The sequence below is a fragment of the Phoenix dactylifera genome, chromosome 9, assembly GCF_051530095.1.
Source record: "Phoenix dactylifera cultivar Ajwa chromosome 9, Ajwa_hap1_PhDact_Kaust_v1.1, whole genome shotgun sequence".
Classification (NCBI taxonomy): Eukaryota; Viridiplantae; Streptophyta; class Magnoliopsida; order Arecales; family Arecaceae; genus Phoenix; species Phoenix dactylifera.
Window position 1 is genome coordinate 3947248 of NC_143198.1, and position 17288 is coordinate 3964535.

General features: G+C 38.7%; 1 protein-coding gene across 2 annotated transcripts; it reads right to left on the bottom strand.

Annotated features, from left to right (window-relative positions):
- Positions 1-71: 71 nt before the first annotated feature.
- Positions 72-13571, bottom strand: LOC103723888 (extra-large guanine nucleotide-binding protein 1-like). Of its 2 annotated transcripts, none has more exons than XM_008814961.5 (8): positions 12106-13571; positions 11481-11618; positions 11297-11401; positions 11019-11204; positions 7618-7795; positions 4600-4850; positions 1562-1731; positions 72-916 (listed from the first exon to the last, which is right to left on the bottom strand). In XM_008814961.5, the coding sequence occupies exons 1-8, from the start codon at positions 13369-13371 to the stop codon at positions 331-333; spliced, it is 2880 nt and encodes a 959-aa protein (XP_008813183.4). In that variant the 5' UTR covers positions 13372-13571; the 3' UTR covers positions 72-330. The 2 variants fall into 2 exon arrangements, with proteins under 2 accessions (XP_008813183.4, XP_008813184.4); XM_008814962.5 differs by having other exon boundaries at positions 4600-4847; positions 12106-13544.
- Between the last annotated feature and the right edge of the window lie 3717 nt (positions 13572-17288).

Below are 17288 nucleotides of genomic sequence, written 5' to 3' on the forward strand. Positions count from 1 at the left end.
CTGTCGCTGGACAAATACAGGCTTTTTTCCCACTAAGAGAGATCATTTGACACATTTGCAACATAATCGCATGAGCCATCTAACCCATCCATGTCCATTAAGCTGCTCATAGTGTGGACTCTGCTGAGATGGGCAACTTAAGTACTCATATTACAACCGTCAAGACGCTCCATGCTCTCCCCGTATGGTCACAAGGGGCAGGTGGAAGCTTTTCTAAATAATTACACTATTACAAATAATGTATACACACATGAAAGACGTACAGTGTAGGGAATACTGGGGAAAAAAATGAAAAAGCTGATCTACTTACACAGTTTTCCACTCCAACCATTAGGGAGAATACGAGCTCGGCTCGGTGCTGTAAAATGATTCACTGGAGCTGAACACCAGCCTCTCATCCTCCCACTTAATGATCTCTCTTGCATATCGGAGTGCTACATCTACTGAATCCGAGTCCAACCCGTTTGCTAGTGTAACATATAGTTTTCGCCCAGTAAGAGAACAAAATAGCTTCTTAAATTTCACAGCAATGTAGTGAAAGGCATGCTGCGCCATGGTGGCACAATTGTTGATGCTGCGGCTGTTGCTGTAATGATGACGACTTACAACTGGATCGAAGTCGTCAAACCATTCGCATACGGTAAGCGGGGTCATGTCTATCTTCTGCTCCAGCAGATCAAATTTGTTGAGTATCAAAAGAAAATCCATCTGATAGAAGCTTGGATGACCAACGACGCTCTCAAAGAATCTCTTGCTCTCCAACATCTTGTTTATAGCCACTCCATTTGCATCTTCATAGTATTCATCATAGTCACTCAGGGCAACACAAAAGATAACAAGCCTGACATCATCAAACATATCCAGCCACTTGCAGTTCTCTCCAAGGCCTTTTGCATGCAGTCTGATGAGTTGATACCTGTAAAAAAAAAAAGAGATTTCAAAGGTTCAAGCTTTAGCATATTCTGAAAGTCAAAATTAAATAATGAGCAATCAATGATGTGTTGTAACTCAAGCTCCTGAAGTCGCCAACTTTGCACCATTGAATCGCAAGAAACTATCCATCTAGGTCATTAAACAAGACATAATGGTGTATCTCCATCAGAAATGGGCTTAAACTTCTCATCAAACTAGATACAGCTAGGGGAGAAAGTTAGAATACATAGGTGTAATCCCTTGTAAACTTCTCATAGAAAAAAATGTTAAATGTGTGCTTATTGCACATTTAGAAAACTTTTGGTCTCATTTTTGTGATAAGATGTCAAAATTTTGATAGAGATGATGAAATGACATGATTCCATCAAATCCTCTTAAGCGCGAACTATTTGCACAACAAGTGGCTCTTGTGCTGCTCAAGACAAGAAAAGCTGATGGTTTTATTTGTAAATAATGTACTTGATGCTTTGAGTAAGGGGTTGAGGATATTCTTTCACAGTGTGCACGTCTTTCAACACACTATAAATCTAACTACAGTAATCAACCAATCTCCGCATAAACAAATGATAAATTTTAACTCTATCCTGCATGCATTATTATAATCACCGAGTGCAGACAGTGTGTCAACCTTATCAGTAATGTGTCCTGCTGATCAGCATCATCATTGCCGCTTCCATCAGCAGCCAATTGTGAAGAAAAGAAATCTGTGCATGCTAGTCCATTAGATGAAGTTATTCCATCAGCATAGAGGATATCCTTGTCAGTGGGCTCATATTCCACTCTAGATATATCAACAACCTGAAGAAATGACCGACAACATTCTTAGATTAAATGGAAGCCTCTGAAAATATTAATAAGATACTACAAATACTTCATGTACAGACCAAGTTTCAATCAACCAATTATTTTTATTGGGATGAATAATGTGATATGTAACAGGAGACAAAATCCTAGAAGCTTATGTCTGCTGTGAATTGATAATAAGGAAGTAGATATCACAGGAAGAAGACAGTGAACAATTACGACAAGCATCAAGATCTAACCAGAAAGGGGGACTATGCAACAAATTTGACTAAAAATCTCGCTTCTTATCAACATTTTCTAGCTAGTGAATTCCACCAAAGTCAATAGCAATATTGGCCAATTTCATGTTTTTGACTGATATATAAAAACATCGTGCCCTTATATGGAGCAAATAAAAGAAACAAAAGCACTTGATTGGCTAAGTTTCCCTTTTTCCTCAAGAATGTAATTAAGATACCTATAAGGAAAACAAATATAATGAAATAAATAACTTTTCCATCTAATGTGGTCCTGATTTGTTGCATTGACTATTTGATCATTGAAAGACCAGGTTTTAACCATACAACCAGGGGAAGTTTATACCAATTTCAGGACACAAGTTATTTGGAGAGCAGGTCTGGTTATTAACTTTATTATCTTACTATAATCTTCGCACATATTCAAAGAGCTTTTTTGTGGTTGCTTATAGACTTTGAGTAGGATTGGTGCCTTAAAGTCCTAATTTACTTATAGGCTCAGCTAAGTAAATCTAAGGGTTTTAGGATTTAGGTTAAATTAAAGAATACTTTAGGTATGCTTACTTATGGCAAACTCAAATTCTAAATTTTTTCTCTCAGTCATCAAGAAGTCATCTTCTACTTTTCATAACCTTGTGTCATGGAGTCTTTAAGTTAGAGCTAATGTACACTATTCCATTTTACAACTCATAACAGGAGCCTATACCTTTCCCCTTGGGAAAAGAGGTTTTCTTTCCCTTTTATGTTTTGTGCACCTACAGCAACAAGGAACTTATCTACCACCTATATAATGGTTGCATGTAAAGATCTTCTTTGATTGGGTGTACATATAGGAGGAAATAGGCCCAGGCCACCCCAAGGCCCGTCAAGCGAGATGGCTTTAGGTCAGGCTCGGCCGCAAAAATAAGGTATGAATAAATTATAAGTTGGCATCGAGGTCCCGCTGAGTTCTTACTCCATATAGCGAAACTTTGATCTACTCCCTAACATACAAATTGGAAAGTTATCCAGTAAACATAATTAAAATATTATATTCGTAGAAATGACAAAACAGATCCTTTGTTTCTTAATAATTTGAAGAATTAAATCTATTGATTGATTCATAGTCTCTGTCGTTCCTCCATAATATGAACTCTTACAAAGCAACAAAAAAGAAGGAATCAATCGATTTTCTGGATAATCCAATATTTATATGTATTTCTACGGATGAGACATCCTGCAAATTTTTTGCTATACTAAATTAATAGAACCTTATTCTATGAAAACTCTGATGAGATAATAAATAAGAATTTGGATATTTTTTTCTATACTTGGCCCATCCTGGATCTGGCAGGAAGTCCAAGCCCAACGATAGGCCCGGTCCAAGCCCGACAATGGGTCCGATCAGTTCTCTCTCCCCTCTCTGCTCTCCCTCCTCTCTACCTCCTGATCTCTCTCCCTTCCTCTCTCCCACAATCTCTCCCCTCTCTTTTTCTCTCTCCCACCGATCTCTCTTTCCTCTCCACTCTCCCCACTCCTCTCTCTCTTCCTCTTGATCTCTCTCTCCTTTATCTCTCTATCACTCCCACCCAATTTCTCTTCCCTCTCCCCTCTCTTTCTCCCTCGTAATCTCTCTCTTCCCTCTCCCTCTCCCACCCAATCTCTCCCCCCCCCTCTCTCCTCTCTCTCCTTAGTCCCACCTGATCTCTCTCCATCTACTCTCTCCCTCCCAATCTCTCTCCCCTCCCCCCCCCCAATGTTTCTTCTCCCTCTTGATCTCTCTCTCCTCTCACTATTCTCCCCCACGCCCTCTTTCCGCTCTCTCTCACTTTGGATTGGAGCCTGGAAGAGCTCGGGTTTGGGCTCTAGTCAAAGTTTTGAAAGAAATTTCAAGCTTCTCAGTGCAACCTAAAGCCTGAAATTTTTTTGGGTTGGGATCAGGCTGCATAGAAATCTGACCCATCCCGCCCGCATTCCAGCGCTAGGTCTATATGGTGGTAATGATTACATGCAGTAATCCACTTCAAGCTTTTCTATTTAAGGGCACCGCTCCTGTCCTTCCATATACTTCAAATCACTTCAAAATCCTATGAAAAGTGAAAATACCGTGGATTTGAGATTCAATCGTTGCAACTGGGACCCATCAAGCAATGGTTCAACTAAAAGCAAATTCAGTTCAGCAGTAACATAATAGTTAGCTAAACTACTAGACTCCCTTTAAAATTCAATAAAACCCTAGATTCATAGTTCCCTATGCATAATCCTACACATTTGCCATAACATTTTCAAGGCTCCCCCCCTTTTTTTTTATGTTCAACTTTCAGGCCATATCTATTGTTCCAACAATCAAGATTTCTGATTTATTGTCCTTATATCCAACTACGGCCCTACAGATATCTTAGTCTTGTCCTATGTTGACATACTAGCACCATCTTCAGACACTTTACTTTCGTATTAGTACATGAAACACAGACTGACTGAACCATAATTCAAGATATCCTTTTATATACAAAGATGGAGGGAGGTCAACGATAAACTTCTATGCACCAAAATAAGAAGCGATAAGAATCATATATGCTAAGGAGTACAGAGTATTTAATGTATTATGAAGATAATTCAGGGAAAAAGAAACAGAAATGCTAATTACCCGCTCTAAGAAATAACTGGCAACACTAGGAAGCAGTGGTAGTTCCCTTCTACGCCTATATGTCGCTTGAATAGCAGCATCATTCCACAGTTCCTCAACTAATGGGGCATATTCACGAGTGGCAGCTGGGAAAATAGCTTCTAGGTTACCAGAAGCCATAACCTTGAGAAGCCAATCAGAAAATGCTTTCAGCCTTGGACCAATGGAGTACTCAGTTGTATCATCATGTTCGTCTAATTCCTTGTTTCCTGCTGCTAACAAATTTACCTTTAATATGGTTCTTGAGCAATTAAATAGCAGTCTTGAATCATATTAGCCACATTGAAAAAGTTCAAAGCATAACTTAATATCCTTTACAAATATGAAGTTAAAACAGAAAGAAAAGAAAAAGATAGAGCTGAGCATCCATTAATAGAAACCAGAATTTTTTTATTATTGAGCATGAAATAATTTATTAAGATGACAGATCAAAGAAAATAAATATGGCTTTTCGTGATACCCAGCTGTATGTGAACTTGGCAGCAGTTCAGTGCTCACAACGCCCACCTCGACTTTGTAACTCCACCAGCCAGATCTTTCTTCTCTTTTCCCAAAGGTAGAGAGAGAGAGAGAGAGAGAGAGAGAGAGAGAGAGAGAGAGAGAGAGATCAACTAAATCAAGATACAAAAATCCAGTGTGCATGATTTTAGTATACAAATATGAATAGAAAAGGCGAGTATAAGGAATATAAATTTACAGGATAAGGGCTTAAAGATTAGTAAAACAAAGACAAAGTATATGGATGTAAGTTTAGTTAGAATGGAAATGAAGATGTGATACTAATTAAAATTGATGACCAAGAGATGACATGATTACATTATTTAGGATCTATCATACAAAATAACGGGAAGATAGACGATGATACATATACTAGAATTTGAGTTAACTAGATGAAGTGGAGAGGTGCATCTGAAATATTATGTGATACGCATATACCTTGAAAACTTAAGGAAAAAATTTATAGAACAATAATAAACTCTGCCATGTTGTATCGATCAGAGTGCTAGGCAATAAATAACATGCAAGAAAATAAAGTAAAAGAAAACAACTTGAGTATGATAGAAATGAGAATGTTAAGAAGGATGTGTGGTAGAACTAAAAAGGATAAAATAAAAATTGAATATATTTGAGGAGTTGCAAGAATTGCATAATTAAGGACAAAGTGTTGGAAAATCAATTAATATGGTTTGGACATGTACAACAAAAATCTGAGAACGTTTCAGTATCGAGAGTTGCTTTGTTGAAGGTTGCCAGAAAATGAGAGGAAGACCTTAGTTAACTTGGATGAAGGTTGTAAGGAAAGAGAACGAGAAACTTGAAACAACATCAGAAGTGGCCCTAAATAAACTTGGCAAATGAGGATTCATAAAATTGGCCTATGCTACATAAGAAATGAAAATCAAGATAACAGAAAATACCTATACTCTTGGAATGAATTAACTTACGCTTATATGGTAGTAAAACAAGAAAAAAGCAACACACAAGTTGCAAAGACAATGTTGCAACCAGATATGATTTAGAGGTATGGTCTGAAAGACATTCTCTAATGCAGTTAAGAAGACATTCTCTAACCATATATGCAAGTAGCAAACATGAAAATTAGAAGTTCTTACATCCCTAACCCTTGGTTGTTATGAGGAACACATTGAAAAAAGAGAGGCCAGTCAAAAAAAGTCAAGAAAAGGACCTAAACAGCAAGGATAGAGGTTCGTCCACCAAAGCATGTCTTGCCCCAAATTTTTCGCTCCTTCTACGATGACAAAAATATCCATCTCTAAAAGAAACTCTAAATCAACATCAAAAAGGATAAACAGCTGCAAAAAAGTTTTATATACAAGCACACAAGATTTCCTCAAACAAAAGTGAAGAAGATGCAGTTGATATAACTAATGCCAATGCCATCATCATCTAGCATTGATTGCCTCTATAACCAATTAGCGGTTATTTGTCAAGCTTCTCCTCATCATAACAAGCAAGTCAAACGCTCATAATTCTTTTAGATACCCATTCAACATTAACTGATAGAAACTATTAGGCATCACTAGAAGGACTTTACAAGAATTCACCATTAGGTTCCCATATCTAAGGTTCTATACACCTCCTGGCCTTCCATTTTCCGATATAGAGCATCTAAAGGTTCTAAGTATCCTCAACTTCCCTTCTCTGAGATATTCTCCAGAGTCCATAACATGGGACGTTTAAATATCCCCAGTGTCATTATCTCAAAGCACATGTTCATCCCAATTCCATACAAATCAACTAAATTAAGAAAACTAATCTATGGGAGGAAAATTTTCCTATATGTTTGCTTCACCTAAACCTTTTTAGGTTCTTGCCCTCTTTAGTTTGAACTTGATCCTGTCTCGAAACAATACTAACTCTCCAACAGTCCTTTCCTAATAAAGAGATCGTCATAAAGGAACAACTATTGCACCACCTTGGCATCCATTTAGGATCCATATTGTAGCAAAGACGACAAATTACCCATCCATGTTGCACAAATATATAGTTACCGACTATAGATATATCAATGGCTGAGTTTCAATACATCATAGCAACTATATGTTGGGGCTTCAATATTCAGTAACTAACAATTGACAAAAGCAATGGAATTCATATACTAGGGTGGATACGCAGCCTTGATGTGCCCATAAAGAAATGAAAACTTGAAGAAGTTGATGAACAGTAATATCTTAATGGTTCACCGACCCATACCCGCCATTACCAGGCATATTGTACCGACCCAATAAGGCATTGGTACGATACAAGGGCTAGCAACAACATTGTATCAAGAGATGGTCAACTATTTTGTCTCCTTTAGGAGCATACCATATTTCAACATGGGAGTGTACCGTACCAACCCAACCTAATATAATGAACTATTTGTACAAGGTCCAATACTGACACTAAAAACCTTGTTCTTGATAATTAATAGAAGAAATGGTAAAAGAGATAACCGAAACTAGCAGGAGATCATACTTGTGCCTGAAGAACGTAGTTGCTGGTTTTTCCTTTTCTCAGCCAAACTCTCTTCCTCAAACCGTTCACGCCCCTCAAGTAGTATACCAAGATAGTTATATATGTTGCTCTGTACCATAAGCTTAATATCTTGAAGTTCATCCTCAGAGAAAGGGATACTTCTGTACAAGAACTTGGCCTGAGATAAGTATTCAACAAATTCAATCAGCTAGCTGACAACATTGAATATGTAAAGAGTGACTTCAAAGTTAACACATAGATGTAACATTCTGCAATATATGGTGAACTGCATATGCCTTGACCTTTTAAATAAAAAAAAAGTATGTGGTATAATAGGAGGATAGTTGTAAGGCGGTCTAGAAGAGATCTAGAAGGATGTTAATTCAAACTAGTACATATTTGGCAGTTAGCAAAACAACTTGCATTTTATGCAATCATCTTCATTAAGTTAGGATATTGTCAGATACATAGAGCTTGTACTTACTGTAACATGAAAAAGCTTGTCAGAAAAATAATTGTGAATATAAAATGTAAACTCAAGCATCAAAGGATGCTTTTCAGACCTCAATTAGAATGGCAGACAAGGCAGGTCAGAATGAGTGAAGATGCATGCGATCAGGAGTCAAAATCAATCAGACCTTGCTGATAACATCTAATTAGAAAAATGTAAGGTAATGATATCAAGCCAGTGAGTTACAAAGTCTAGAAAATCTTACTAATGGATTGCAACCACTGAAAAGTGGGAATTTAACCAACTTATGCTAATATATAAATGATCTACTCCCTTCAGATTCGAATTAACAACTGGAAGAGATTTACCTCATCCAAATTTAGAATTAAACTGACTCCGAATCTGTAACGATTTACTCCATCCCAACCACATAGCATGGCATGCCACTGTATGGGACTCCCATCCATTCTTTTTTTTTTGGGGAAAGTATAGTGGATTAGTGGCCCACAACAATGCAAGCCATGGCCTCGGACCATAATCAAAGCCCCCAAGCCCCCCAAGACCAGGACATGCTCTACATTTAAGTATAGTTTCTTAATAAAGCAATCATTGTAATAAATAAGCATTTTAAGGATCCACACTTATGAGATATTCATACAGATTAGTACTGTCAATTGGGCATTTTAAGAAGGGGCAATGAAAGCCTGAACAAGCATCACTAATTAGCATAGGCAATAATCTTATTTATTTTCTTTTCCTTTTTCTTTCTTTTTGAGAAACAGTTTGATGCTTCTAGTGGCACCGTTTCGGGCTTATAGTTGAAACATAGACAGTCTAAATGCTATCCAGATGGTGATATTAGAACATGTGCGCATACCATGACCAAAACTCTTAAAGAAAGAACTCTTATATGCTAAGTTAAAATCTATTTTCCTATAAAATCTTCAGATTTCTAGAGATCATCTATGGGTATTCCTAAATATTCTTCCAACTCATGTACCTAGAATGGTGCTGGAAATTAAAAAAATGAAAAAAAACAAAAAAAAGAATTATATTGACATTCATGCTTGGCTTGTATGCAATTATGATAATTTGTAGATTAACCCATAGATTGTCATTGATTATCAGATGCTATTACTGCCTCTACTTGGGTGAATGACTGGCTCCGCCACTGAGCCCGGGTATAGTTATAGGACCACCTTCTGACTCGCCATCCCTCTATAGCCAGTAAACTATTTGCTAATGTAGCCAAAAGATCTAGTTCTTCCCTTCTCAAAGCAAAGTAATACTTTTATGTTGATATATGCCTTACACTGTCCACTTCTGCTCTTTCTGAAGTAAGTTTACTTGACATTGCAAGTAAAAATCATCGGTGGCAAGTAAAATTACACAAAGACTAAGGTTAACCCTTGATATACGATTTTAGCACTTAAAAGCTGTCCAGCCAGTACTATTTCTAACATTTGTGCCTACAGGCTCGTATACATTACTAAGATCTCAAATTACATCCTTTGCATGGATATTCTCCATAAAATAAAAGACCAAAGAGAGTCCTTTACTCAATTATTTTCCAATATAAATTGGTTTTCTTAGAAATAATACTGGCCTAGGGCTTGGTATTGTTCATAACTCCAAAACTATATTAATTAACTTATCTCACATGCTGGTCCTCCTACATGGCATGATGCAAGTCTACACTAATAATCTCTGGTGCAACTTGTACTATGCATGTGAATATGTTCTATCAAATACTAATACTCTTTCTTTTCTAACTTGAAGATTATATTCTCATATTTTTCTTCCTAGAATTCCCCACAACAATAAGCATGTTAAAAGCGCACAATAGTTCAAGTTTGGAGAAGCAGCGCTGACGGTTTTAAGTTAGAAACTAAAAAAGTGCCACGAGAGTTCACATGACAATAATAAATTTCATTATAAATATTTTCAGTTGATCTCATTATCTCTCTTACGAAGATGCTTGGGATCCATCTCTTGAGCATAAGAACAAGAATTGTCCCCTAAAGTTGAATAAAAATATCTCCAATTTCATAAAATACTATTTCATTCGACTGACAAAATATAAATATCTATGGATCACCAACTATTTTGATTCAGTACAGCTTCAAAAATGAAAAAAACATATCCTTATGGCAAAAATGAATAAAAGTTTATAACAGTGATGATCACATCTGTAATTTTCAATAATTTTTATCTAGAGACTGCATCTTTTCTTGATGCAATAGTAGAAAAACCAAAGCTCTAGACATGAGAGTGCATAGGAAGCATCTAGAAATAATGACAGATATTATAAAATAACAAAAAAAAAAAAACTCATTTGGTATTTTTTTAACAAAAAATGCAGTACTGCAACTCTAGAATGATAAATAATTTACATTAGCTAATCTAACTTAGACTAGATTATGGTCGATTTGAAAGCACATTAAAGATGAACAATTGAAAACTAGGCAAAAAACATCAAGAATGGGTGCATCAATAGACATGGCTTGTAGGAAGAACCTAGCTACTACCATCCAGACCATGGTACACCTTACCAATCCAAACCAGACAGTACTGGGAGTACCATACCGTACCGGTTGATACCGGTATCTGGTATGGATGGTATACCGAGACTCGGTACAACAAAAAAAATTTGTACCGTACTATACTGATACTGTACTAGTGTGGCACCAATACGAGATCCGATACCGAGACGGCAAACTTGATCAAAACCATGTTTACTACCTAAAATTTGCTCTTAACTTTTCCAAATACTTCTTTTTGTTGAATCTAAAATTTTTGGCATATTATCCATATATTTGGCTGAACTAAGCATCAAGTTAGATGCCTTCATGCCTCAAGTACAGGTATGATTGTAGCTCAACCATATATATGTACATAATATGTTTGTTTTCATGTCTGGATGTATCTGTATCCATATAATCTGTAGTACCTGTTTAAATATGGTACTTGTCCCTGATCCATGATACCCAACCAAAAGAATTCTTTGGAGTGTTTTTTGCTCAAGATAGTCAGGAACAGCTCTATTGACCATGTTATCCAGTTCTTCACCAGAAGGATTTGCAGGCTTACTGGGAATCGGCAATGATAAAACAGAACAAAGCAGCTTCATTGTAGGCTGCCAAACAAGTAATAAAAAATGTATCAATTTCTCAAATATGGCCTACAAAAAAATGAAGATAAAAAATTTGCAAGAATACCGGGACTCACCTTGCCCCAAATCTGCCCTTTTATATTCTTCTGCCCCTCCTCCTGGTACGTCCCATCAGCATTTACCCAAAAGTGAGGATTCCCGGCACACTGAACTCCTGCCCACTGCAAGATAGACATGTTTACATCTGGTTCTATATTTAGATTAAATTTGAAGTTGATATACAATGCTTTGTTGATAAACCTTAAGCATCTGTAGCTCAACTTTTGTAATCTCTCGTCCATTTATCAAGATCCCAGTGTTCCCATTGCTTGCATTTCGCATAATGCTGCCCCCGACATTCAGATGTGGACTGATGATCTTGTCAGGTTTGTGTCCTTGCTGTTAATTCGTTCATCAAAAAAATCCAAACAACTTGCTGAGAACTTCATAAGTACTCTAATGAGTAAGCTCATGCACCTTGTGAAACAAAGCACAATTTTTCACTTGAAATATTAAGCTACATTTGATTGAATCACGAATCCATATAATGGAAAATTATTTAAACGAATGGTAATAAGTTCATGTCGGCAAATATTAACTCTTATATTGCACCGTCCACACATTCCAATTTCTTGTAGAATAAAAGGCAAAGGTAAAGGGAGAAAGTAAATGTTTTCCATATAATGAGATAGACTTGTGTCCCAAAACTAAAGAATAAATTTCACGGGTTCCACAATCAAAACTCCAATAATTGAGTTCAACTTCTTCTCAGAAAAAACAATCGAGTAGACATGCATGTGAAAGTTTTCTTTCCTTTTTCTTTTGATTAAATATATGGATATGATACCTTTTGATGAAAATATGCATATGATAATTGTTTGCTCACCTGTCCCCAAAAACCTGAAACTTTATCATACCAATAGTATCCTGGCTTCAGCTTAGAGGGCGGGCACGGACAACTCTGCAATAAAACCATCTCTTCTTGGGTAAGCTTCTTCCCATTCACGCAGATATCTTCTGGTCTTAGTTGGTTCGCCTCGCAGTCTTTCTCAGCCTTCATCACCAGCTGGACTTCCGACGAACTCAGCAATCTTTTAAGCATTCGGGAGGATTTGCCCAATTTCTCCCTCTTAGTCTCCATTATCGAAGACCCAATGCAAGAAACACACTTTCTCCCTTCCGGCATGGAGCCCATCGCTCTCAGCACACATCCATTACAGTACTTTGCGTCGCAAGCCAAGCATGCTTCCTTCTCCGTAAACCGGTTTCCTTTCAAGCATCGGTAGCAAGCTCCCTTCGGTACCCTCATTCCGGATTCCTCCATCCTCCCTCGAGGAGTTAATCCAATCGCCGGGGAAGCCGAGCCACTAGACTGGGCGGAATCTTGGAAGGTCACGAGCACAGCTTTCTTTGCCTGGGTATCAAAGGCCTCATCATCCCCCGAGGCTGATGACCGGAAGTCAAACTCCGAGCTGAGAGCCGACTCCGTCGAAATCCTGCCATGAACCATGTCATTCGGTGAACCCTCCAACCCCTCGCCCTCCTTGAACTCGCTGGAGAATCCCACCACGCCGGAGCTGCCGGTGCCCTCAGAAGAACCCTCGAAACCCTCGCCCTCCTTGACCTCGCCGGAGAACCCCAAAACACCGGAGCTATGAATACCCTCCGAAAAACCCTCGAACCCCTCCCCCTCCTTGAGCTCGCTGGAGAACCCCACCGCGCCGGAGCTGCCAATACCCTCCGAGAGCTCCGCGGAGCGGTCAGGAAACCCAGCCGACTCCAGCACGCCGGAGCTGCCGACCTCGCCGGAGACCTCGACGGAGTCGAGACGGTCCATCGCCGCGTGGTTCTCGATGACGGAGGTAGGTGACGCGCCGGCCGGGTCGGCGGCGAGCCGCCCGCTCTTGGAGGGCTTCTTCAGCGGGCCAGGGGACGGGAGGGGCTGGACAACGGGGAGGGAGAGGGGGTCGGGGAGCGCCGACGGGGCGGCCACGGCGGCGACGGGTATCCGCTCGATCTCGATGGGTATCGCCTCGGGGATCTCATATGGAACCGGGGGGCCATGGTACTCGATGGCGAAGGAGTAGTCGGCGGAGTCCACAGCCGGCGGCGGGGATACGGCCGGGAGCATCTTCTTGGCGCGCCGCTCCATTTTTCGGCGATGAGCCGGAGCCCTAGAAGAGATCAGGATCCATTCTGGAGCTTATCCTCGGTCTTATGGCGGAAAATTTTTACGAACCCTGACCCTAACCCTAGCTTTTTTTTCTTTATTATACTTTTCCCTTTTTTTTTTACCCAACTTTCCGAGCACGCGCGAGTGAGGGTGGGGGAGGCAAGCGGGAGAGCAAGGACGGGGGAATGGCGAAGAGTGGGACCCTATAGTGTCGCCCACTGAGTGACCTGGAGAGCGGTTGACCGCTGGGACCCACGCGCTTCTTATCTTATCCGTGCTCGGAATCTTGAGTGGGGCCCGCCGTTTTCCTTTTCCTTGAGACCGTACACCGTAATTTGGGGCACGAGGCGTGACTCGGCTGTCCTGGATGACACAGGGAACAGCATTTGATCTAGTGAAGGAGTAGCTGACACGTTGCACGTGACAAATAGAATCCGCTCGTGACGCTAACTTCTTAATAACGACCGAAGGTAAGTTTCTATTTATTAGGTTTTGCAGAAAATTTCACAACCTTTTTGGCTGGAATGTTCAAAGAAGCTATTAGATTCTCATATCAAATTTGAGAATAATCTCGTTAAGAGACGTTGATTCTTCTTTTTAGAAAAAAAAGCCGACTCACATTAAAATATAGAGGTTATATGATTGTACATTGAAGATACAAAGATTCTTCAAACTACATATGACATTGTTCAGCTTGTTGAATAGTTTAACAAGTCTACTTAGAGATCACTATCTTTTATAAAAAATTTTTTTTGTAAATTCTTTATAAATAGTTTTTGTAAAGTTTTCTTTTCAAATAAAAAACGGGTGGCTTTGCTTCACTCTTCATAAAAAATAAAAATAAAAAAAAATTAAGCCTTGGGATACTGTTCTATACTTTTGAAGAATGACCTGGTTTCATTTAGTCAAATTTCATAAGATGTGAGTGGAACTGAATGCTTGAACTGTTGTTGGTCAACCACAGTCTAATAAAGTCTGAATTAATCTTGCTCCAAACTATAATTTAGGAGTTTATACACAATTAGCTAGTCTAGATTTAAGGTCTAGAGTGCATTAGTTTGGTTGCGCTGAAGGTAATATTATATTTGACTAGCCTATATGGGATCATGTCATCCTAGCCATATATGGGGTCAAAATTTGTATCTAGATTGATATCTGGGAGGTCAATATTTTCTAATATACCTTCTAGAATTTTAAAATAATAATTCTGTTATTAATTTTTCAAATCAACTGCTAAATATAATAGTTAATATGTGGTTACTATAATAATTGAGATTTTGGAAATCTTAATCCCTATAATACCAACTAAGATTACTGAGAAGTATTGTGGTCATGCATAGCTAAGCCCATTGACAACCAACTGTTTTCCTAATTTCTGAATTTCAAATGACCCCTGTGGACGATATGTGCCAAAACAAAGTCCAGGATTCCTCAGTACAAGCAAAGGTAGCAGCCTCTTTGCCCTGCCCAAGCCTAATCCTATCTCTGAAAATGATACAAATCTTTCTTGGGTAGAAGCCCGGAGACATTCATTGCTGATTAAAGATAATACAATAAGATTACATCAAGGCAAGAAATCCAAAGTACTCAAATGTTAACATGTAGCCTACATATTAGAATTTGTAAGTTACAAACATAATAACAATCTATTCCTCGTCAAGCACAGAGTATGCACCTCTGTGTATGGATATATGAAACTGAATCAAATTATTGCCTTCAGGCTTGGGAAAATATTGGCTGGGTCACTTTGCATTGCATCTACAAACACTCTCACAAGAAATTCTTGTTTCTTACCAAAAGGGAAAAAAAAAGGATAATTGCAATTTGCCAACCTCAAATTTTTTCAGGTACTTCCTAAATACCCATCATTGCTTCACAGGGGCCACAAGGAGGTAAGGTAGGGAAAAGCCATTGCTCAAATAGTCATCCAATAGCCCTTCACCCTTCTTTCCACATATCACAAATAAAAGTAGTCATGCGCATGCTAACTTGACAAGGTTTGGAAAGATGGGACTTGCAAGAGGCCAAAGTTTCTATGAAAATTCCATGCTCACATTCACAAACACAAAAAAAGGAAGACTGCTGCTATGGAACATTCCCCCCTGCAGCTCTCACCGGCATCTTACATTGGGTGTCGATTCAAAACAAAGCAACAAAGCAAGAGCAAGTCTTAATATTGCCACTATTTACGGTGCCTAAGAGTTTGAGACCACACTCTTTCCAAGAAATATGTGGGCAAATTGCCTAAGAGTTTGGACAATAGCTTGTAGGTATTTTACAAAAGAAACGTGCCAATATTGACTGTGAGAGTTTGTGTTTGAGAGTTCTGAATTGGGATTGAAATGCTCAAAGCTTTAAGAATTAATCTTTAGACTAGATGCAAGGCTCCTAGCCTACTCCAATCTCAACTCCTTAGAACTATGGTATCTCTATTATTATGACACAAACTTTTAGGAACCTCACTCCATGGTCCTGAGCCTCCCTTAAATAAGAATATTTGCTAATTAGTTCTCCACTTAAAGAACATAAATACCAGGAAGACAGTGGATCACAACCATTGTGCTTTCTCCCAAACGATCGCAGCCATCCATACATTCCTCACATGAATCACACGTGACAAGATCTATTTAGGCCTAAACTACAAATGGCTTCATATGCAGTAGTCTACAAATGCCAGGATATATTATGCTTCCTATTACCTTAACAGAATTCTAAGCGTATGAGCAATCAAATGGAGCCAACCAGCTGCAGTAAGAGGGGGTTGCATTTGGATGCACCTGGAAGTTAGCTCATGGGTCGCGATCCTGTTTACACTTCCATTGGGCCAGCCCAAACTACTTTCTGGGAAGCGCAAAAAGAGATGACTGACTAATTTTATGGTTTAATTAGCAACTTGGGCTATGGCTCAACAGTTGCACTCCTCCTTGGACAGGGGAACCTGTATTTAAATCATAGAAGGCAATTTCCAAGTGCTTACCTATGATAATTTTATAATATAATTTTGTTTGTAGATACATTACCGCTGTTCATGTTGTTCATGCTTGATACATAGGTAAAAGTGTTCATTTTGTTCATGTTTGATAGGCGGAAGATTGATCTCTAAAACAATTTTTTTTAAAAAAATCTAAATATTTTCAACATCTTATTTTGGAAGATTTAACCCATTCATTTAAAAACACTAATAATAATAATATTCCAAACAAGAATTTCCAGCTCACATGTTGTGCTGCACTAACAAATCTGCTTTTACATATCCCTGCTCGGTGCAAACAGCAAACAATCTGCTTTTTCTAATCCTTAAGCCTTTAACTGAGACCTAGAGTTAAATAGTTGTGTGAGGATCTGTGCGGGCGTGTGTTTAGTCTCATATCGGTTATTCGCTGGATAGATCTTAGGTACTTATATAGGATCAAGGAACCCAAATAATACCTTCCGGCTAGCTATTTTGGGTGAGGTCTTGGGTTGTTACAAATGGTATCAGAGCAGACCCGGCCTATAACCTATGTGGACTAGGGGACACTGCAACACGGATCCATTGGGGCTGACCACGGGCCAATCGTGGTGTTTGTAATTAGATTTGAATAGATTTGAACCCTTAGCTTGACGAGGACGTTAGAGCTTGAACAGAGAGAGTATGTGAGGATCCGTACGGGCGTGTGTTTAGTCCCACATCGGTTATTCGCTGGGTAGATCTTGGGTACTTATACAGGATCAAAGAATCCAAATAATACCTTCCAGCAAGCCATTTTGGGTGAGGTCTTGGGTTATTATAAGTTGATAAAATATGCCAAATACAACAACCATAAGAATTTCCTGAGGTTGTAGAAAATCCCTACTACTTGATGGAGTGATGATTGTGAGCTACACAAATCCCCACAGATCACAATCCTCAGTGT